This window comes from Chiloscyllium punctatum, chromosome 2 (assembly GCF_047496795.1).
Source record: "Chiloscyllium punctatum isolate Juve2018m chromosome 2, sChiPun1.3, whole genome shotgun sequence".
NCBI classification, from domain to species: domain Eukaryota; kingdom Metazoa; phylum Chordata; class Chondrichthyes; order Orectolobiformes; family Hemiscylliidae; genus Chiloscyllium; species Chiloscyllium punctatum.
The window spans coordinates 611,954-636,422 of record NC_092740.1 but is presented as its reverse complement, the minus strand read 5'-3'; the positions used below and the strand labels follow the sequence as shown (position 1 = coordinate 636,422).

At 41.8% G+C, this 24,469-nt stretch overlaps 1 protein-coding gene across 6 annotated transcripts in view; it reads left to right on the top strand.

Moving 5' to 3' along the window:
- LOC140493806 (nipped-B-like protein) overlaps positions 1-24,469 on the top strand; it is a 523,989-nt gene that overhangs the window by 187,795 nt on the left and 311,725 nt on the right. For all 6 annotated transcript variants that reach the window (XM_072592747.1, XM_072592718.1, XM_072592708.1 and 3 more), the window contains 2 exons: positions 12,599-12,778; positions 15,875-16,066. In XM_072592747.1, coding sequence (XP_072448848.1) covers positions 12,599-12,778; positions 15,875-16,066 — 372 coding nt within the window. The remainder of the gene's footprint in view (positions 1-12,598; positions 12,779-15,874; positions 16,067-24,469) is intronic.

The window sequence follows — 24,469 nt, the reverse complement described above, 5'->3', positions numbered from 1 at the left end:
TTAAGAGGCATTTGGATGGGTATATGAATAGAAAGGGTTTGGAGGGATTTGGACCGGGTGCTGGCAGGTGGGACTAGATTGGGTTGGGATATCTGGTCGGCATGGACAGCCATGCTGTACATCTCTGACTCTATGGTTCATGATTTTTGAGCACCTTCTAATTTCTTAGTTTTCTCTGGTCTAAGGAGAGAAATTTCATTGTCCAGTGTATCTATGAAAATGTAATCTCTCACCCATGCACGTGATAGGAGCAGACCAGACTGTAGGTGCCACTGTGGGCAGTTCAGTGGTTAGCACTGTTGACTCATAGTGCCAGGGACCCAGGTTCGATTCCAGCCTCTGGCAACTGTCTGTGTGGAATTTGTACGTTCTCCCCGTGTCTGCATGGGTTTCCTCCGGCTGCTCTGGTTTCATCCCACAGTCCAAAGACATGCAGGTTAGGTGAATTGGCCATGCTAAATTGCACATTGTGTTCAGGGATGTGTAGGTTAGGTACATTAGTCAGGGGGCATTGTAGAGTAATAGGGGAATGGGTCTGGGAGGGTTACTCTTTGGAGGGTTGGTGTGGACTTGCGCACTGTAGGAATTCTAATTCTATATGGCTATTCCCTAATCCTGTCTGTATAAGGGTCACTGAAATGTTAATTAGGCTTCTGCCTACTATGCTGCCAAACTTGAGTTTTTTTCCACCAATTTTGTTTTTTTTTGTTTTCCAGCATCTGCAGTTCTTTGATTTTTTTAAAATTTAATATAACCCATTCCTTTGTCTCCCCAATGTGCTTTTTTGACACACTCTCGGCTCCATTTCCATTTATTGTTTATTCCTTCCAACTCCTCCTCCACCTCCACCTCCACCGTCTCCCCCCAATTCTTTAGTATTTTTATTAACCTTTTCTCAACCGAAATTAGTTCCAAACAAGGGTCACAGGACTTGCAATGTTAATTCAATTTTCTCCCCATAAATGCTATCAGACCTGTTGCGTTTTTCTGGCAATTTCTGATTTTCAACATTCACAGACTTTGTTTTTTTCGTAGATCATATGATTTTTTGAGATTGTCATACTGAATGGCAAAGCAATGGCTGGAACTGGTCAATCCATTCCAGTAAATCATGTCTGAACTTTATCCAGACCGTTGTCTTTCTTTAAAATGTGGTATCCAGTTTTTACTCCATTCCAGCAGTAGCTTGAGCATAAGTTAATGGTTTCTTTGCTCGGTTTTTATTTATGGAGTATAGAATTCAAAGTGTGTATTAGTTGTTTTGGTGATCTGTTCAGTTGCCTTCAAAAACTTTTTTTGCATGAACATCCCAGATATGTCTGTTATTGCAGAACACTCCCTAAAAATACCCTCTTAAAATTAGGCCATTTGACTTGGATCCTTGTGATTTTTTGACAAAAAAGGCATCACTTTCACTCATTGTTGGATTCCATCTACTGTGTGCTTCTATTATGAACAAAAAGATGACAGAATCACAGAGCTACTACAGTGTAAAAGAGGTCATTCTATCTAGTGTGTCTGCACTGGTTGTATTATCTAATCTGGTTCGAATATCTCATGTCAATCTCCTGACTTTTCCCCTTACCCCTACACACCATTGCTATCCAAAAAAGCTAGCTAATGTCTGCTTGAATGCCTCATAATAAGGGCCAAGGGTAGGCCATTCAGCTCTTTAACCTTGCTTTGCTATGTAATAATGGCTGATTTAATTGGGAAAATACATTTCTTCACAAATATACAGGGAGGCGATGGCCTAGTGGCATTATTACTAGACTTGTTAATTCAGAGACCCAAGTAATAGAACATATAAAAGTACAGCACAGACCAGGCCCTTCGGCCAACTATGCTGTGCCGAGTCTTAATCCTAATATAAAATATAGTAACTTAACCTATGCACCCCTCAACTCACTGCTATCCATGTGCATGTCCAGCAGTCGCTTAAATGTCCCCAATGACTTCACTTCCACCACCTCAGCTGGCAATGCATTCCATGCATTCACAACTCTCTGCATAAAGAACCTACCTCTGATGTCTACTTTATACCTATCTACCTAATATGTTCAAACTGTGACTTCTTGTGCCATTCAATCCTGCCCTGGGGAAAAGTCTCTGGCTATTGACTCTATCTATTCCTCTCATTATTTTGTACACCTCAAACAGGTCTCCTCTCTTACTCCTCCTCTCCAGAGAGAAAAGTCCAGGCTTAGTCAACCTTTCGTCATAAGGCAAGCCCTCCAGTCCAGGCAGCATCCTGGTAAACCTTCTTTGCACCTTCTCCAAAGCCTCCACATCTTTCCTACAGTTGGGTGGCCAGAACTGGACACAATATTCCAAATGTGGTCTCACCAGGGTTTTGTAGAACTGCAGTAAAACCTCACAACTCTTAAACTCTATACTCCTGTTAATGAAAGCCAAAACACCATATGCTTTCTTAACAACCCTATCCACTTGGGTTACAACTTTGAGGGATCTATGCACTTGCACACCCAGATCCCTCTGTTCCTCCACACTGCCAAGAATCCAGTCTTTAATCCGATATTCAGCATTCGAGTTTGACCTTCCAAAATGCATCACTTCGCATTTATCACGGTTGAACTCCATCTGCCATTTCTCAGCCCAGCTCTGCATCCTGTCTGTCGCGCTGCAGCCTGCAGTAGCCCTCGATACTATCGATGACACCTCCAACTTTTGTGACATTGGCAAATTTACTAGCCCACCCCTCAACCACCTCATCCAAGTCATTTATAAAAATTACAAAGAGCAGAGGCCCAAGAACAGAGCCCTGTGGGACCCCACTCAACACTGTCTTCCAGGCTTGTAATGTGCAGGGCACCTGGGTCCAAATCCTGCCATGGCAGATGGTGGAATTTGAATTTCAAAAATGAAATCTGGAAGTAAGAATCTAATGTTACCACGAATCCACTGATGATTGTTGGCAAAACCCATCTGGTTCACTACTGCCCTTTAGGGAGGGAAGCTGAAATCCTTACCTGGTCTGGCCTACGTGTGACTCTAGACCCACAGCAATCTTAACTGCCCTCTGGGCAATTAGGGATGGACAATAAATACTGGCCAGCTAGTGACACCCATGCCCTCAGAATGAATGAAAAAATTAAAGTTGTTACTTTGCGTGGTTATCCTTTAAAGAACTGATACATGATTTAAAACAGCTGTGCATTCATTCAGACAGCAAAAGCTCAACAGAAGTTGGTGAACTGTGCCTAGTTCATAGTTAAGATTAAAAGTTATAGGGCTATAAAGTTGCCAGAAATAGCAGTACATCTGAGGAAAGGGAGGTATTTAGAATATATCAAAGGAGAACCAAGGAACTGTTAAGGAAAGGAAGAGTAAGCTATGAGTGTAAACTAGATTTTAAAAAAAGTACTGTGAAAGTTTCTATGAGTACGTAAAAAGGAAAAGTTTGGCTAAAATGAATGTGGATCCACTGCAGGCAGTGTCAGGAGCATTTATAATGGGGAGTAAAAAAATTATGGGAAAAACCAAATGATTATTTTGTCTGTTTTCATGGAGGAACATGCAATAAATCTCCCAGAAGCAGTGAACTAAATGGTGAGGGGGAATGAGGCGTTGAAGGCCATTGATTCTGGTAAGATGATTGTACTGGGGAAATTAATGGGCTAAAAGTAGATAATTTCCCAGGACCTAATAGTCTACATCACAGAATATTGACGATGGTGACTACAGGATTGACGATGATGACTATAGAATAGTTGGTGTTTTCGTAACGACCTTCCAAAGTTCTACAGATTCTGGAGTGATTTCTAAGGATTGGAAAGTTGTAAATGTCTCTCACTTTTTATCCCACTCGTAGACTGGATGAGAGCATCACTGGCTTGCCAGCATTTATTGCCATCTCTAATAGCCCACAGAGTAGTTAAGAGTCAGACACATTGCTGTAGGTCAAGAGTCACATGTAGGCCAGACAAGGTAAAGAAGGAAGCTTGATTCCATAAAGGACATTAGTGAGCCAGATGGATTTTTTTGACAGTTGACAATAGATTCATGGGCATCATTAGACTTTTTAATTCCAGATTTCTATTGAATTCAAATTCCACCATCTGCTATGGCCATGTCTCCAAGCAGCTGCAGGACATTCTGGTGGGGGAGGGTGAACAGGCAGCTGTTGTGGTGCATAAAGGTATCAACAATATAGTTAAGGTCTGACTAGCTGAATTTAGGGCGTTGGAGTTTAAAAAGTAGGACCTCCAAGGGTAGTAATCTCGGGATTGCTACCAATGTTATATGTTAGTCGGAGTTAGGAAGGCAGGATAGCCAAGATGAATACAGTGGGTGCGAGGTTGAGGATTGTATCTAAACAGGAAATTAGAGATGCACGCAATAAGGGTACAGCAGTTATTAAAGATGACTTCAGTCTGCATGTTGACTGGACTAACCAAACTGGTAGCAATGTGATGGAAGAGGATATCCTGGAATATATGAGGGATGATTCCCTCGACCAATATGTTGAGGAACCAACAGAGAGCAAACCATCCTAGACTGGGAATTGTGTAACGAGATAGGATTAATTAGCAGCCTTGTTGGGAGAGATCCTTTGGGGAAGAGTGACCAAAATATGATAGAATTCTTTATGAAGGTGGAGAGGGACACAGTTAAATCTGAGACAGGGTCCTTAAACTTATTTTGATGGTATAAGGCATGGATTGGCTAAGATAAACTGGATTAGTGGTGCTGGAAGAGCACAGCAGTTCAGGCAGCATCCAACGAGCAGCTGGCCAAGGATACTGAAGGGGTTGACAGTGTGTAGGCAGTGGCAGATATTTAAAGAACACATGGATGAGCTTCAAAAGTTGTCTATCAGGCATAAGAGTAAAACAGGGAAGATTGCTGACAAGAGAAATCAGGGATCGTGTTAAAGCCAAAGAGGAAATATATAGGAGGACAAAGGGTTTACTTCGGAAGAGAAAAATACAATATGGAGGTAAGCTTACGAAAAACGTAGAAACTTTTGTAATCAGTTTTTATAGATATGTGAAGAGAAAAAGACTGGGGAAGGCAGATGGAGGTCCTGGCAGTTAGAATCAGGTGAATTCTTCATGGACATCAAAAAGATGACAGCAGGTCAGGCAGCACCCTGATGAAGGGCTTTTGCCCAAAACGTCGATTTTCCTGCTCCTCTGATTCTGCTTGACCTGCTGTGCTTTTCCAGCACCACTCTAATCTAGGCTCTGATTTCCAGCATCTGCAGTCCTCACTTTCGCCTAACAAAAAGATGGCAGACCGATTGAACAAATACTTTACATCAGTCTCCGCTGAGGAGGTCACAAATAACCTTCCGGTGGGTAGAAAGCAGCTGTTGAAGGGACAAAAGTAACCTTTCCTACTTCTCCCCACTCACCCTTCCTCCCTTTTTCCCTCCTTTTAAATGTGAGATGAGAAGGATCTGTGGACTACATTGCTGCAGAAAGTTGTGGAGGCTAAGTCATTGAGTATACTTAGAGATAGATAGGTTCTTGATAAGTAATGGCATCAAAGATTATCGGGGAAAGGCAGGAGAATGACACTGTAAAACCTATCAGCCATAATCGAATGACAATAGCTCAACAGGCTGAATGATATAATTCTGCTCCTGTATTTTCTGGTTTAATGGTCTTAGATCGAGAGGGTACACTTCTAAGGTGAAAGGGAGCAGGTTTAGAGGGAGCTTGAGTTTTTTTCTAAGGATGGTAGGGGTCTGAAATGCATGGAATGGGAGGGTAGTTGAGGCAGGTAACCTTAAAATATTTGAGTGAGCATTTGAAATGTCACAACATTTTAAGACTGTCAGCCAAGTGCTGGAAATTTGGACTAATGTAGATTTAGTGTATTTTTGTGGGCACAGACTTGATGGACCGACCGGGCTTTTCTGGATTTTATAATTTTATGACTTCATAGTTTTACAAAAAAAAACTGAACAGGCTGGAGAAAGTAGATGGGGAGAAGCTGTTCCAGCTCTCAAATGAAGCAAGAACAAAAGGACGTAGGTTTAAAGTGATGTGCGCAAGAAGCAAAGATGTGAGAATTTTTTCATTCAAGTAGTTATGGTATGAAGTGCACTGTCTGAAAATATGGTGGAGGCATATTCAATTGAGGCATTCAAAAGATCATTGGATGACTGTTTGGCTGTAAATAATATGCAAAGCTATTGGGAAATTGCAGGTGATTGGTACTCTGTTTAAGGAGTTGGCATAGACATGATGGGCCAAATGGCTGCCACCTGTGACATAACATGTATATAATTCTTCAAACCAAATGTACAAGCTTTTGAAGGTATGGTGTCTACTCCTCGGCAAAAATCAAAATCTTGCTGCTTGTAAATCGAAAGCAAATCAGTGCTTATCGATGCTTTTTTTTCCCTCTAAGACTGAGAAAGCAAATTCCTTTTACCTCCCCAGGGTCTCATCTCTTGTACTGGTTTAAAGAAAGTCAAGATTCCAGTAAGTTGATTATTAAATTCCCTCTTCACAGATGAAAGTCTACTTGCAACTAGTTCAGAGTCCAAACTCTCAAATAATTGATATTAAGATATATATATCAATTATGCACTTTGACAACAATCTTTCTCCAATGCTACAAATTCTCTTATTACCCAACAATGTCAACTCTCCTTTTTCCCTTGGCTATCTTCTCTAGTCATAATCATACAGTACAGTAAAGGCCCTTTGGCCCATCACATTTACACAGCATACATACCACGCATCGGGCAACTGTCTGTGTGGAGTTTGCACATTCTCCCAGTGTCTGCATGGGTTTCCTCAGGGTGCTCCAGTTTCCTCCCACTATCCAAAGATCTGCAGGGCAGATGAATTGGCCATTCTGAATTGTCCATAGGGTCAGATGCAGTAGTCAGGGGTAAATATATGGGTGGGTTACTCTTCGGAGAGTCGGTGTGGACTTGTTGGACCGAAGGCCTGTTTCCTCTCTTCTTCCTCCTCCTTCCCCACCCCACCCCACCCCACCCCTTCCATCATCAGTGCTCTAAAGAAAACAATCCAAGCCTATCCAGTCACTCCTAGCTCAGTTTCTCCATCTCTGGCAATATCCTGGTGAAACAAAAACTGAAATAGCCGAGAAAGCTCAGCCAGTCTGACAGGGTCTGTGGAGAGAAATCAGGTAACATTTTGGATCCAGTGACTTTTTCTCAGAACTGATGTTCGCTCAGAAAATTTTTTTTTATATGCCAAATTCATGGTGGACATCCTCTGTACCCCCTGTAATGCTATCACACCCTTCAATTAATCAGGTGTCCAGAACTGCACACAGTTTTAGTTGTGGTCTAACCAATACTCTATACAACTATAGACTTACCGCCTTGCTCTTCTACCCTCTGCCATTAGTGATGAAAGCAAGTGTCACATATGCCTCCTTAACATCTTGTAACCAGGAATCTTATTGCTTTCTAATATTCTCTTCTGGTTTCCTGATTCTCCTGCAGAGTTAATTTAAACCTGGGATTCTGGATTATTGGTCCAGTGACATTACAACTAGGCTATTACCTTTCTTCCTTCAATGACAGGGGCAGAATATTGAGTATAGGAGTTAAGAGATCATATTGCTTTTGTATACGGACTTTGGTGAGGCCATGTTTTAGAATACTACATACAATTCTGGTCACCGGTCTAAAGGAAGAAAGGATGTTAAACATGAAAGGGTGCAAAAAATACTTACAAGATGCTGCTGGGACTTGTGGGTTTGAGTTATAGGGAGTTGCTAAATAGACTGGGGCTTTTCACCCTGGAATGTTGAAAGCTGAGGGGTGACTGTATAGAGGTTAATAAAATGATGACATGGCATGGATAGGATGTATGGCCAATGTCTTTTGCCAGGGTAGGGGAGTCCAAAGCTAGAGGACAGGGGTTTAAGGTGAGAGGGGAAAGATTTAAAAAGGACACGAGGAGTACCTTTTTCCACACAGAGTGGTGCGTTCATGGGACAGGCTGTCTGAGGAAGTGATACAATTACAACATTTAAAAGGCACCTGGATGGGTACACGAGTAGAGAGGCTTAGGAAGATGTAGGCCAAATGCTGGCAAATGGGACTAGGTCACAATGTGATGACTGGTTGGCATAGATGAGTTAGACCGAAGGGTCTGTTTCTGTGCTGTATGACTCCAACTCTATGACAAACAGAATGCTGGAGCAACTCAACAGGTCTGGCAGCAGAATTAATGTTTTGAGAAAGGTTGGATTCTTCTTCAGAACAGGAAGGTGCTGGCAATCTTTTATATAGTTTTTGAGGCAGAGGAAGAGCAGGGGATAGATGGTGTAGAAGTCTGGTGTAAAAGATAAAGGGGTTGTCAACGGTGGTGAAAGAGGAAAAGAGATGTAAAATGCAAACTGAGCTGTGAAAGGGGGACAAATGGGTTTTTTACGTTCAGAGTAAACAAGACGCAAACAAGACAGGGACTGTAAGGAAAAATAGACAATAGACCAGTTTCTGAAGTTATGGAATTCAGCGTTGAGATCTCGAGGCTATAGTTTGACTAAGTGGAAAACTGAGGTGTTGTTCCTTGAACTTTCGTTGTTTTATTTTGGGTCATTGCTGTAAGCCTGAGATAGGAATGCTCACATGTGAGCAAGGTGGTTTATTGAAATAATAAGCAACACGGAGGTCAGTCATTCCTATGAACAGAGCAGAGGTGTTTCACACAGCAGGCACCCAGTCTGTATTGTGAGCAACAAATGTAGTCGACTAAAATGAAGGAAGTATAATTAAAATGCTGCTTCACATTGAAGTGTGTTTGGGGCCTTGGACAGAGAGGAGATGAATGGGTATGTATTACATCTTCTGTGATCGCATTCGGAGAAGTTAGGACTGATGGAGAAATGGTTCAAGGTATTCTGGAGGGAGCAGCCCCTGCTGAATGTTGAAATTGGAGGGGAGCTAAATTGCCCATAGTGTTAGGTAAGGGGTAGATATAGACGTAGGGGTATGGGTGGGTTACGCTTCGGCGGGGCGGTGTGGACTTGTTGGGCCGAAGGGCCTGTTTCCACACTGTAAGTAATCTAATCTAATCTAATCTAATCTAATATGTTTGGTTGTGATATCTAGTACTAGAAATGGCAGATGATCCTTTGAAAGTGAAGTGGAGTGCAAAGTCAGGACAAGGGGAATCCAGTTTAGGGTGTAGGTTTGCTCGCTGAGCTGTAGGTTTGATATCCAGAAGTTTCATTACCTGGCTAGGTAACATCAGTGGTGACCTCCAAGTGAAGACAAGCTCTTGTCTCCTGCTTTCTATTTATATGTTTGTCCTGGATGGGGTTCCTGGAGTTTGTGGTGATGTCATTTCCTGTTCATTTTCTGTGGGGTTGATAGATGGTATCTAGATCTGTGTGTTTGTTTATGGTGTTGTGGTTGGAGTGCCAGGCCTCTAGGAATTCTCTGGCATGTCTTTGCTTAGTCTGTCCCAGGATAGATGTGTTGTCCCAGTCAAAATGGTGGTTTATTTCATCCGTGTGTAGGGCTACGAGGGAGAGAGGGTCATGTCTTTTTGTGGCAAGCTGGTGTTCATGTATCCTGGTGGCTAACTTTCTTCCTGTTTGTCCTACGTAGTGTTTGTGGCAGTCCTTGCATGGAATTTTGTAGATGACGTTGGTTTTGTCCATGGGTTGTACTGGGTCTTTTAAGTTTGTTAGTTTTTGTTTGAGAGTGTTGGTGGGTTTGTGTGCTACTAGATTCCGAGGGGTCTTAGCAGTCTGGCTGTCATTTCTGAAATTACTTTGTATGGTAAGGTGATTAGGGTTTCTGGCTGTGTTAGGTCTGCTTGTCATGGTTTGTTCTTGAGGAATCTGGGGACTGTATTTTTTGAGTATCCGTTCTTCTTGAATACGTTGTATAGGTGGTTCTCCTCTGTTTTCAGAAGTTCGTCTGTGCTGCAGTGTGAGGTGGCTTTTGGAATAGTTCTGATACAGCTTAGTTTGTGTGTGTTGGGATGGTTGCTGGTGTAGTTAAGTATTTGGTCACTGTTTGTCGGTTTTCTGTACATGTAGGTTTGTAATTCTCTGTTGTCTGTTCTTTGGACTGTGACGTCCAGGAATGCAAGTTTGTTGTCGGTTTCTTCCTCCTTGGTGAACTTTATGCAGTTGTTCTGGGAAGGAGGGGAAAAGATTGAGGGCAGAACTATGAGAGATTGGTTGACCATGGCTGAAGACTCTGTCAACCACTTGGGAATGTGGAATCCTTTGAGGAAAAAGGACAGTGGGTTGGAGGGTGGAAAGTGGCATCATCAGAGTAGGTGAAATAGAGAAACAGAGAAAATGAAATAGAATCCTTGCGGGGAAGGGGGTGAAAGGAGTTAACTTTGGCAGCTGGTGAGCTTGTAATGGATATTAGTGAAAGGCCTATCCTGAGGAGTCAAAACGATGGAGTTAAGAAAGCAAAGAGTCAGAGATGGATCAGGTGAAATGTGAGTGAAGGATGGAGATTGGAAGCAAAACGCATGAGGAACCTCTCCTCCTTCCTACTTGCGTATTGTCACCACCCTACCATGTTATTGTTAAGGCATCTGAGCATCACTGATAACTTCTGGTGCCTGTGCCTGACTTTAGCACAACCAGTCTGAGACATGCCATGCATTTTTCATACTGACTATGCAGAACCTTTCTTTCCTTTTCCTGGCTATGTCACTTGTACCTACATAGGCCACAATGACTAGAATCTCCCCCTCCCGCTAGAAATTTTCTCTAGTCCTAAACAAATGTCTAAGCCCTGGCAGTGAGGCAACTCAGCCATTTGGACTCTGGCTCTTTGCCTCAGAGAACATTTTAAATCTCAGACTACTGCCCCTTACTACCACTGTATTTTTCTTTCTACTTGTATTGCTTCCTGTACCACAATGTCCACTTTGTAAATCATTCTGTCATTGAAATAGGCTGAAATGACCTCAGCTTATTGGACAATTGGAAAAGCTAAGGTTTCTGTATTCCTGCTTTCTGGGTGGCCTTGCCTTTCTCGCGCTCTCCCTCTTGTCGTCCCCATCCCAATCTCTCTGGGAGTAGGCTGTTCGACCCCGCAAACCTCAGGCACCATTCAGTAGGGTCATTGTTGATTTGACATTCCTCATTTCGGGCATGAGCCCTGCTTCAGGAATGGCCCTGAAGCAGGGCTCATGCCCAAAACGTCAATTCTCCTGCTCCTTGGATGCTGCCTGACCTGCGCTTTTCCAGCAACACATTTTCAGCTCTGATCTCCAGCATCTGTAGTCCTCACTTTCTCCTTGACATTCCTCATGTCCATCTATGCACTTTCCCCGTAACCTGTGATTCCTGGTTCAAGTTGCTTCTTTGAATTAAGTTCAGTTGCTCTTCCTTTGCCTTGTTAAAACTCTGCTTAAGGCTGGGAACTTCAAAAATTAAATGAAGATTTTTAGCTAAATACCGGCCATAACAAAATCGGATTTATACCAAAGATATTTAAACTTTCTTACCCATTGGTTGCAAGCACTCACTGCAATAAGGTCAAACTTGTGTTGCTTATTTGTACCTGCTAGAAACAATATAGGCCTCACTCGAGGAATAGGGTCTGTACTTTGGAAACAAAATAAATACATTCAAGCCTTGCAGTTTTTGTAAACGACCAAGGAGCTTGTGGCCATTCTCTCCCCATTGTTTTGTTCATGCCAACAATTCAATTTCAGTAGACTTGCCAATCAATCACATCCTTTTCTCTGTTAGCAAAAGTTGTGATAATTTGAAAACTGCGACTCAAGTTAGAACCGATCAGTACAAAATCAATAGCTTTGAGCAGCCACCTCTCTTCAGATAAGAATTCAGGACTGAATGTTCTTCATTCAATCAAATGATTGCTGATCTGTACCTTTAATGCCATTGATCTGGCTCCATAATACTTTGTCTTCGAAGACATTTTTTGATTTCAAAATTGAACATGCCAATTCTCCTATTTTGGAATTAGTCTACCTACCTTTTGATTATGCTTCAGTCCCAATCAGGTGTGACAATGGAATATGTTATTCAAAGCAGTTTGTATCCAAGTACTCTTCCAACCATTTTGAAAAACCATATGTTTCGAAACCACTTTAGAGATGATTTGTTTAAGGCTGTGTCTCACAAGTAGTTCAGCTGGAGAAGGGGATGACTGAATTTTGAGGAGATAGTCTTCAAGTTCCTTTAGGTTGGCTAATAATCTATATCTGTTGAATATTCTCTAATCACCCTGTTCAGAGATGTTATTACATCTGGAGCAGATGGGAATTGAACCCAGACCCACCTCAGAGGCTGGCATGCTACCACTGCATCACGAGCCCTCTGCTAACAGCTGGAAAAGTTAATTGTTAATTCCTGACACCTGTGAAATAGTCTCATTGCTACTTCTAGTAAGAGATTCACAATTGAAGTACACTGTAAATCATGCTTTGTGGATTGTCTGATGTGTTTCTCTAGAATAAATGCTCTATTAAACCACAATAAATGATTTAAATTGTGTAGGTGGAGTGACATGAACAGGGTCAGCTAGTCGGCTTCAATACTGTAAAGCCTGTTTTCAACAGCTCTGAATTGATCATCAGGTAACTTTAGGTATTTAAAATTAATTTTAACACCATTTGATGCTGTATCATTGCAGGTGGTATTGATCAATCTGTGTTGAAGGAACTGCCCCCTGATCTCCTCGCTGAGATAGAATCTACAATGCCACTTTGTGAGCGTGTCAAAATGAACAAACGGAAACGCAGTACGGTGAAGGAAAAGCCAAACTATGCAGAAATCAGCTCAGATGAGGGTGATAATGACAGTGACTTTGAATGTAAGTATCCTTACTGTTTGAGTAAGCTTGGAAAATAGAATAGCAATAAAAATTAATAAAAGGTATTTTGACACTAGAGATCTAGGCTGGCGGGGAGTGTAAGGAATGGAAAAACATTTAGTTTTAGAAGAGACTTGAGGAATAACTTTGAGAAAATCGTCCGATTAAAACATTTGATTATTCAAGATAAGAACAGGCAGATATTATAGAAGCATAGAAAATAGGTCCAGGAGTAGGCCATTTGGCCCCCGCCACCATTCAATATGATCGTGACTGATCATGCAATTTCAGTATCCCACACTCACTTTCTCTCCATGCTCCTTAATCTCTTTATCTTTTAGTGGTATTATCATTGGACTAGTAATCCAGTGACCTAAGTAATGTTTGTGGGCCGTGGTTCCAAATCCCAAAATAAATCTGTAGTTAAGAGTTAATGGACAACTATTGTAAAGTTCCATCAGATATTTCCTCTACAGAAGGAAATCTGATCCTTGCCTTGTTTTCCCTGTATGTGACTCCAGACCCAAAGTTGCTTGGTTGATACCTTATGGTGTGGATGACAAATGGAATTGTGATTATGTTGCGTCACATAAATGTGATTGAGGGATGGGAAGGACTAGAAACTCAGCCCTCTGAGGTATAAGAACTCGGAAAAGGCGTGGTATTGCATAATTAGTTAAAGGTACAGTATGTCAAATGAGGCCTTATGGATAGAGCTTAAGAATTTAAAAAAACAGTCGTGTTGTTAGGCCTATATTAGAAGCCCCCAAATAATCTGCGAGCAATTGAGCAGCCATGCAGTCAATTCACTGAGGCATATAAAATGATCAATGTGGTAATTACATTACGGAACTTCAACTTCTTCAACATTAATTGAGATAATCATGGTATAAAGAGTCTCAAGGTGGCACATTTCTTGAAATATGTTCAGAAAAGATTTTTATATCAAAATGTGGTGATTCTACTAAGGGCAGTGTAGAGCTGGACTTAATTTTGGGGAATGAAGCCAGACATGTTTGAGGTGGCAATGGGGGAGCATTTTATCAGCAGTGCCCATAACACCATTCTACTTAAATTTGCTATGGAAAAGGAAAAAGATGGTCTGCCAAAAAGGGTTTCAGATTGGGGCAAGGCTGATTTTATTTAAATAAGGCAAGTCTGGGTTAAAGTAAACTCCGAACTGTGGTTTGAGGGTAAATCTCTCGCAGAACATTTCAATGAGGCATGGTGGCTCACTGGAGATATGTCCACTTTTAAACCCACCAAAACCTACAATGCCTTCTTGCTCCCTGTGATCAATGTGGTTTGGCAACTCATCCAAACCAATCCATGATAGGAATGTATCTTTCAAATGATAAATTTGTTTGTAATGACACAATATTACCCAACCTGTGTGTTACTATTTTTTAAAATAGTTACCTTGCATTTTATTGTAAGAGTTTCTTAGGATGTTCAACTGCAATTGAACATCCTGTTCAAGAACCTCTCAATGCCTCTTCCCAAATTTGTACCTACATCCCCCTTTTCCTGAGTAAAGACCGATATGGAGTGCTAATTTAAAACTCTCAATCAATAACCTTCAGCTCCATGCACAGATTGCCCCCTGGGTCCCTATCCTTTCCCTGTGTTTTTTTCCCTTCCCCGTGATGGGCTTGTAGAACATCTTGGGATCCCCTCTAATCTTGCCAGCTGGTGCTCTTTTCATGCCCCCTCTTTGCTTTCTTAATTGCTTTAAGTTCCGCCTGCACTTCCTAGACAACTCCAGGGACAATGTTGTTTGCTCCCTTTGTTCCTTGTATATTCCCAAGTTGTCTTATCCAGTCCCAAATGTTCAAAGATATCCAGTGTTTTATTGGATTTAAAAGTGAATATATCTCCAAGGATGAGTTGTACATCAGGCTATAAGTGGGTGACAAGGGAGGAAATCACCGGTCCCCTGGCCCAAATTTTCAATTCTTTCTAGCCACGGAAGTGTCAGAGGGCAGCTAATATGGTTCCATATTTTAAGGAGGGTGAAGAGAATAGAATCATGAATCTCTACAGCGTGGAAGCAAGCCATTCAGCCCATCGTGTCACACCAACCTCCTGAGGAACATTCCACAAACCTGGAATATATTACATGCATTTCTGGTCATAGGCGGGATGTCATTGTACTGGAAGGATTGCAGAGGAGATTCCCCAAGGTGCTGCCTGGGATGGAATATCTTAGTTTAAAAAGAAGAGTTTGGAAGTGCTTTGCTTGTTTGCTTTGGTGCAAAAGAGGTTGTGGGGGGAACCTGATAGGGATGTGTAAGATTATGTTGAGCATAGAAAACAGCAGTTCCCTTTTCATTGATGGCTCAGTACAAGGGGGCACAGTTTTAGGATTAAAGGCAGGAGACTTAAAGGGGACTTTGAACACTTCTTTCACCCAGAAGGTGATGAGAGTCTGGAATATACTGCCTGGGAGGATGGTTGAGGTGGGAAACATCACAACCTTTCAAAAGTCATAACACTCAAGGCTATGGGCTAAATGCTAGAAAGTGGGAAATAGACATGGGCGTACTGGGTGGAAAGATGTCCTTTGTACTGTGTGATTCTATGATAACTTGTGTGTCAAATTACAAAGCAGCTTACAGTAGACAACAAGGTGATTCCAAAGCCAGTGCATTAGATCTAAGCTCTGCCATCCTTGCATCTTGTTATTGAATAGTGGTGGTCAACTTTCTGGAACCTACTCCAGAACAATATTGTGGGTGTCCATACATCAAATGGATTACAACCGTCCAAGAAGTCAGCTTATTGAGGGTGACAACAATCCTATAAATATGCAAATTGCAGTTGAACATCCTAAGAAACTCTTACAATAAAATGCAAGGTAACTATTTTAAAAAATAGTAACACATAGGTTGGGTAATATTGTGTCATTACAAACAAATTTATCATTTGAAAGATACATACCTATCATGGATTGGTTTGGTTGAGTTGCCAAATCACATTGCGTTTAACTATAAAAGCATTAAAAATATTGACTCATGGCTGTAGTTTCCAAAAGCAGGCACTACAAAAGAATCTTTACAAAATGATTAAATGCTAATATGAAATCTCTACTTTCAGCTTCCAGGAAGAGGCACAAGAAAGACAGAGGAGTGGATAAAGCCTGGGAATGTGAAGAACACGACCGTCGGATTCTAAATGAAATACGAAGAAGCAACTATTCTGTTGAAGGCAGACGTAGCTCAGGAAGCAGATATCGGGAGTGTAGCCCTGGATCGGAGGAGGACTCCCCCCCTCCCAGTCTCAGTGATAGTAAGAGTGCATTTCTTGACAATCAAATAAATCAGAATTTATAGAAATGGGCAGACTTTAATTTTTATGTTGCAACTCATTTGTCACCAAAAGTACACTTGCGCTGGATATTTAAATTGTGGCTTTGTAGACCCTTTACTGACATTGTGGAGTTCATCAACTGAGATGGATAAGGCGATTTAAAATTGTAAAACATTTACTGCTACAGGGTCTATTTGGACCAATTTTCTTTCAAAGCTTTTAATTAATTGTCAGTCATTTGTTGGAATTTCAAATACTTGCTGTGTGAGGCAAGGAGTGAGGGGGATGATCTGTTGGGACACATTTTACTAGAACCAGCTGTGACTTGATCCTAGCAAATCAAATAACTGAAACAAGAGGTAGAAAAAGTTTGGACAAGCAATGGTGATGGAGCAGGTGAGAACATTAAGTTAGAGAAAATGAATCAATGTATGTTGATTTCACTGAATGAAGACAAATTAGTGAAAAATGGTAAAAGTGTAAAATTTGAAGCAGCTTCATCTGAATGCAAAATTATTTGCAATAAGATTTTGCAATAAGGCCTTTGATAAGGATCTGCATTGAAAGTTATTGCAGAAAGTTCGAGCTTAGCTTGTCGAGTTTAACATCTTAGAGATTGACAGACTGCTTGTAAGCATTCAGTTGGTGTCATGAATTTACTAGGAGGAGTGCACTGATAATCACGATCCATTGTTGCACAAGCTGTTACATTTTGCGTAAACTTATAGTATCCCAATAAGGCCACCAGAATGACCAATTTGATTACCTGATTGCTACGAAGGAAAAAGCAATTCACACAAAAGTAACCACTTATGACATCTCATCACTTTAACTAGAACAGTGAAAATATTTCTAATCTATGCAATTTACATTAAAGCCCTTCAAAACCCTAAATCATACACACAATCAAAACACATTGACAAAAGGTTTAATGTCCATACTGTAGCTGGAAAAAGAATTGCCAGTAACCAAAATTCCGAGGATCAGAAGTCTGGATCATGAGGTGAAAAGTTATTTTCTTTCAGCCCTTTTGATTTTAGCAATGATGCCATGCTGTTGTCTGCAGCATGAGAGGCATTCTTTGATCAAGTGAATGTCTGTCGTTTTCATGTATGAATCCTTTCAAGGATTCTTATTTTATCTGTCTTTTCCCCCACTCAGAGTGGGCGATGCTGGTTTTCTGTTTGCAGGCTCAGATGTCTTTTTCTCTCTCATTTTGAGCTGCAGAGTACTAAAACACTGTGTAACCGCCTAGAGTAACACTGCTGGATGTCTCTAACTTAAAAGGTTCTTGCTGCTGCTCCAATCTAATTCTCCATTTTATTGCTTAAAAAAGCAATATTGCATTGCACAGCTAAGCAGTAAATACAGCTTTTGATAATCAAGTTAAGTGTGTTTCTGGTGTTCCAATTCCAGCAGTCCAATTTGCATTTCAGTTTTTTGTTCTAACTATGAAAAATATATGGTCTCTTACTATAGCAAGGTACAATGAGTGGTGTATCATAGAATCAATGCTGATGCCTCAACATTTAACGCATTGTATGAATAATTTAGATAAAGGGATTTAAAGTATGGTTGTTGAATTTGCTGACACAAAAATAGGCAAGCAAGAACTGAAAAGGTACACATCTGTGATTCTGTTAAAAAGGGGTGTTTGTGTACAAGGCTCTTGCCTGATAATGTGTTGACTCAAAGGTGGTATCAGAATGCTAGCTCCTCGTCTCAGTCCTAAATGGCCTAGTCCCCTATTATTGGACCATCCTTCTGCATCTGCCCTGTCTCCTCCTGTTAGAATTTTGTAGATTTCTCTCCGATTCCTCCTCGTTCTTCTAAGCTCTAGCGAGTATAGTCCTAACCATTCCATCTCTTCGCATACCTCAGTTCTGTCATCACAGGAATCAGTCTGGTGTTAGACTAGCACAGCGGGACTACTTCAGAACTGAAGAAAGCTGGAAATCTTTGTTTTACATGAAGAGAAGGAAAAGTCAGGAAAAGACCTACCATTAACACCACCTCTGGTGTAGCTGTGATGGATTGAATGGTCTCCTCTTGTGATTCTGTGATCTATTTCTCTTTACATACACTGCCATAACTGTTTACCTTTTTGTTGTGTGACATCTTTCCCTGATCTTTTCCCACACTTCTACTTGCTGCACATACTTTTCCTACTTTTTGCCTACCCAGCTGTGTTTTCTGGGCATTGCTGTAACGGAAGCAATGAGAGCTCATGCACAGAAACAACCTGCAGTGCTGTTTCATTAGCATGAGACTGAGTTGCACCTGCCTTTTACAAAGATGATACTATTCTTTATGTCTATGATGTCAGGTTTGGAACAAGCCTGTATGAAGCCCTGTGTTGACCCCACATGCAGTTTTCAGTTCCTGTTAAGTTCAAAATAAGTGTCTTGAGCCTCAAAAAGTTAGCTCTTTCTCTCTCCACAGTGAAAAATCTGCTGAGTTTTGTCAGTGCTTTGCTTTTAGGACATAGGACAGTATAGCACAGTACAGGCCCTTTGGCCCTTCATGTGGTGCCGGCCTTCTACCCTGCTGAAAAATCAAACTAAACTACATATCCTTCATTGTACTACCATGCCAATCCAAGAGTCGCTTAAATGTCCCTAATGTATCTGACTCTACTACTGCTGGCAAGAGTGTGGTGCTAGCAAAGCACAGTAGGTCAGGTGGCATCCAAGAAGCAGGAAAATTGATATTTCAGGCAAAAGCCCTTCATCAGGAATGAGGCTGGGAGCCTCTGGGAGGGGGTAGGGTTTTGGGAAAGGTAGCCGAGCGTGCAGTAGATGATGGAGGTGGGGGTAAAGGTGATAGGTCAAAGGGGAGGGTGGTGCAGATAGTGCACCACACTCTTGACTCTAACCTCCAGCATCTGCAGTACTCACTTTTGCCTACTGCTGGCAGTATATTCCACACACCCACCACTCTGTAAAGAACCTACCTCTGACATCTCCCCTAAACCTTCCTCCAATGATCTTAAGATTATGCCCCCTCATGATAGCCATTTCTGCTGTGGGGGAAAAGTCTGTGTCTACCCAGTCTATCTATGCCTCTCATCACCTTCGCTCCAATGAGAAAAGCCCTAGCTCCCTTAACTTTTCTTCATAAGACATGCTCTCCAGTCCAGGCAGCATCCTGGTAAATCTCCTCTGGGCCCCCTCTCTAAAGCTTCCACATCTTTCCCATGATGAGGTGACTAGAACTGAGCACAATGTTTCAAGTGTGATCTAACCAGGACTGCATAGAGCTGTAGCATAACCCTGTGACTCTTAAATTCAATTCCCCTGCTAATGAAAGCCAACACACCATATGCCTTAACAACCCTATTAACCTAAGTGGGAACTTTGAGGGACCTATAGACATGGACCCCAAGATCCCTCTGTTCCTCCATACTGCCAAGAATCCTGCCTTTAACCCTGTGTTCTGCATTCAGATTTGACCTTCCCAAGTGAATGAATTGACACTTTTTCCAGGTTAAACTCCATCTGCCACTTATCAGCCCAGTTTTGCATCCTGTCAATGTCCTGTTGCCACATTCAACAGCCCTCCACACGATCTTTGAGATCTCTAGCACCAGGTGTATTTTGCTCTGTTGCACTGAGCATCACTGTCAGCCTTTTCTTTCTAGTAGAAGGTTTCTCCTGCATGCTACTGCTTCAGCTCCTCCTCAAAAAGGAGCATTTTAGTGAGATTGGTAATTTACTAACTCATAATGGAATTGCTTCTTTCTGGATAGTCATTCTTGATTATCCACTAGTATTCTAAGATTCCAATTTGCAAAATTTATTTAAACATCATATGTTATATATCTCATTATGTGTCCCAATGTTTAAAAATGGTAAGAAGGATAATCCAGGAAATTACAGGCTTGTGAGTTTCATGTCAATGATAAGGAAAATTATTGGAAAAGGTTTTGTGTGACCAGATCTAGAAGTGTTTAGAAGTGATAATCAGCATGGATTTGAGCAGGGGAGGTTGTGCCTCACTAACTTAAAGTCACAGAGATGTACAGCATGGAAACAGACTCTTTGGTCCAACCTGTCCATGTCGACCAGATATCCCGACCCAATCTAATCCCACCTGCCAGCACCCGGCCCATATCCCTCCAAACCCTTCCTATTCATATACCCATCCAAATGCCTCTTAAATGTTGCAATTGGACCAGCCTTCACCACATCCTCTGGCAGCTCATTCCATACACGTACCACCCTCTGCGTGAAAAAGTTGCCCCTTAGGTCTCTTTTATACCTTTCCCCTCTCACCCTAAATCTATGCCCTCTAGTTCTTGACTTTAGGGAAAAAACTGTCTATTTATCCTATCCATGCCCCTCATAATTTTGTAAACCTCTAAAGTCAACCCTCCGCCTCCGATGCTGCAGGAATACAGCCCCAGCCTGTTCAGCCTCTCCCTATAGCTCAGATCCTCCAACCCTGGCAACATCCTTGTAAATCTTTTCTGAACCCTTTCAAGTTTCACAACCTCTTTCCGATAGGAAGGAGACCAGAATTGTACGCAATATTCCAACAGTGGCCTAACCAATGTCCTGTACAGCCGCAACATGACCTCCCAACTCCTGTACTCAATACTCTGACCAATAAAGGAAAGTATACCAAATGTCGCCTTCACTATCCTATTTACCTGCGACTCCACTTTCAAGGAGCTATGAATCTGCACTCCAAGGTCTCTTTGTTGAGCAACACTCTGTAGGACCTTATACACTTAATGGTAAGTCCTGCTAAGATTTGCTTTACCAAAATGCAGCACCTCGCATTTATCTGAATTAAACTCCTTCTGCCATTTCTCAGCCCATTGGCCCATCTGATCTGGATCCTGTTGTAATCTGAGGTAACCCTCTTCGCTGTCCACTACACCTCCAATTTTGGTGTCATCTGCAAACTTACTTACTGTACTTCTTATGCTTGCATCCAAATCATTTATGTAAATGACAAAACGTAGAGGGCCCAGCACTGATCCTTGTGGCACTCCACTGGTCACAGGCCTCCAGTCTGAAAAACAACCCTCCACCACCACCCTCTGTCTTCTGCCTTTAAGCCAGTTCTGTATCCAACTGGCTAGTTTTCCCTCTATTCCATGAGATCTAACGTTGCTAATCAGTCTCTCATGGGGAACCTTGTCGAACGCCTTACTGAAGTCCCTATAGATCACATCTACTGCTCTGCTCTCATCAATCTTCTTTGTTACTTCAAAAGACTCAATCAAGTTTGTGTGACATGATTTCCCACGCACAAAGCCATGTTGATTATCCGAATCAGTCCTTGCCTTTCCAAATACATGTACATGCTTTCCCTCAGGATTCCCTCCATCAACCTGCCCGTCATTGAGGTCAGGCTCACCGGTCTATAGTTCCCTGGCTTGTCTTTACCGCCCTTCTTAAACAGTGGCACCACGTTTGCCAGCCTCTAGTCTTCCGGCACCTCACCTGTGACTATCGATGATACAAATATCTCAGCAAGAGGCCCAGCAATCACTTCTCTAGCTTCCCACAGAGTTCTTGGGTACACCTGATCAGGTCCTGTGGATTTATCCATCTTTTGTCATTTCAAGACATCCAGCGCTTCCTCCTCAGTAATCTGGACATTTTGCAAAATGTCACCATCTATTTCCCTACAGTCTATATCTTCCATATCCTTTTCAACAGTAAATACTGATGCAAAATATTCATTTAGTATCTCCCCCACTTTCTGTGGCTCCACACAAAGGCCGCCTTGCTGATCTTTGAGGGGCCCTATTCTCTCCCTAGTTACCCTTTTGTCCTTAATATATTTGTAAAAATCATTTGGATTCTCCTTAATTCTATTTGCCAAAGCATCTCATGTTCCCGTTTTGCCCTCTTGATTTCCCTCTTAAGTATACTCCTACTTCCTTTATACTCTTCTAAGGATTCACTCAATCTATCCTGTCTATACCTGACATATGCTTCCTCCTTTGTCTTAACCAAACCCTAAATTTCTTTAGTCATCCAGCATTCCCTACACTTACCAGCCTTCCCTACACTTACCAGCCTTCCCTTTCACCCTGACAGGAATATACTTTCTCTGGATTCTTGTTATCTTATTTCTGAAGGCTTCCCATTTTCCAGCCGTCCCTTTATCTGTGAATATCTGCACCCAATCAGCTTTTGAAAGTTCTTCCCTAATCCCGTCGAAATTAGCCTTTCTCCAATTTAGAACTTCAACTTTTAGATTTGGTCTATCCTTTTCCATCACTATTTTAAAACGAATAGAATTATGGTCACTGGCCTCAAAGTGCTCCCCCACTGACACCTCAGTCACCTGCCCTGCCTTATTTCCCAAGTGTAAGTCAAGTTTTGCACCTTCTCTAGTAGGTACATCCACATACTGAACCAGAAAATTGTCTTGTACACACTTAAGAAATTCCTCTCCATCTAAACCTTTAACACTATGGCAGTCCCAGTCGATGTTTGGAAAGTTTAAAATCCCTTACTGTAACCACCCTATTATTCTTACAGATAGCTGAGATCTCCTTACAAGTTTGTTTCTCAATTTCCCTCTGACTATTGGGGGGTCTATAATACAATCCCAATAAGATGATCATCCCTTTCTTATTTCTCAGTTCCACCCAAATAATTTTCCTGGATGTATTTCCGGGAATATCCTCCCTCAGCGCAGCTGTAATGCTTTCCCTTATCAAAAATGCCACTCCCCCTCCTCTCTTGCCTCCCTTTCTATCCTTCCTGTAGCATTTGTATCCTGGAACAGTAAGCTGCCAGTCCTGCCCGTCCCTGAGCCATGTTTCCATAATTGCTATGATATCCCAGTCCCATGTTCCTAACCATGCCCTGAGTTCATCTGCCTTCTCTGTTAGGCTCCTTGCATTGAAAAAAATGCAGTTTAATTTATTAGTCCTACATTGTCCCTGACTGTTTGACTCACTTCTGTTCTCAGCTGTACCCATCTCTGATCAATCTCTTTCCTCACTATCTCCCTGGGTCCCACCCTGCCACCTTACTAGTTTAAATCCTCCTAAGCAGTTCTAACAAATTTCCCTGCCAGTATATTAGTCCCCTTCCAATTTAGGTGCAATCCGTCCTTCTTGTACAGGTCACTTGTACCCCAAAAGAGATTCCATTTATCCAATAATGTGAATCCTTCTCCCATACACCAGCTCCTCAGCCATGCATTCATCTGCTCTATCCTATTCCTGCCCTCACTAGCTCGTAGCACTGGGAATAATTCAGATATTACTACCCTTGAGGACCTCCTTTTTAAATTTCTGCCTAACTCTCTGTAATCTCCCTTCAGAATCTCAACCTTTTCCCTTCCAATGTCGTTGGTTCTAATGTGGACTGATTACATTAGATTAGATTACTTAGTGTGGAAGCAGGCCCTTCGGCCCAACAAGTCCACACCGACCCGCCGAAGCGCACCCACCCAGACCCATTCCCCTACTTTTACCCCTGCACCTATCTTAGTGTCATCTAACTTTGACACAATACACATAGTCCCCAACTCTCAGTCACCTGTGTAAATTGTGAACAATTGCGGTCCCAACACTGATCCCTGATGCACAGCATTCTTCGCCAACCAGCAATGCACTCCATTATCCGCACTGTTTGTTTCCTATTAGTTAACCAATCCTCTATCCATGCTAATATATTGCCCATAAAACCGTGCATCTTTATCTTATGCCACACCTTGTTGAATGCTTTTTAGAAATCTAGATACACCACATATACCGGGTCCCTGTTGTCCACCGCACTCATAATGTCTTCATAGAAGTCCAGTAGATTAGTAAAACATGACCTGCCTTTCATGAACCCATGCTGCATCTATCCAATGGGACAATTTCTATCGAGATATTTTGCTATTTCTTCCTTGATTGAAGCATTTTTCCACTAACCAGCCTATAATTCCCCATCTTTTGTCTACCTCTTTTTAAACAGTGATATCGCACTTGCTGTTTTCTGATTTGCTGGAACTGCCCCAGAATCCAGCGAATTTTGGAAAATTACGAGTGCATTTGCTATTTCTCCCATCATTTTTTTTAGTACCCTGGGATGCATTTCATCCAGGCTAGGAGACTTTAGCTCCATTAGTTTGCCCAAATGACACTCCATGATGGTTTCTAGGTCCTTACTTATCTTTATCTCCTTGTCATCAGTTACTGGCATGTTATCTGTGTCCTCCACTGTGAAGACTGTTCAGTGCCTTGGCTGTCTCCATTTCCAGTTATTAAATTCACCTTTTCGTCCTCTAAAGGACCAGTGTTCACATTGTTCGCCACATTGTTTTATATATTTGTAGAAACCTTTGCTATCTGCCTTCATATTCTGAGCTAGTTTACTCTTATAATCTATCTTCGTTTTCTTTATAGCTTTTTTGTGGCTT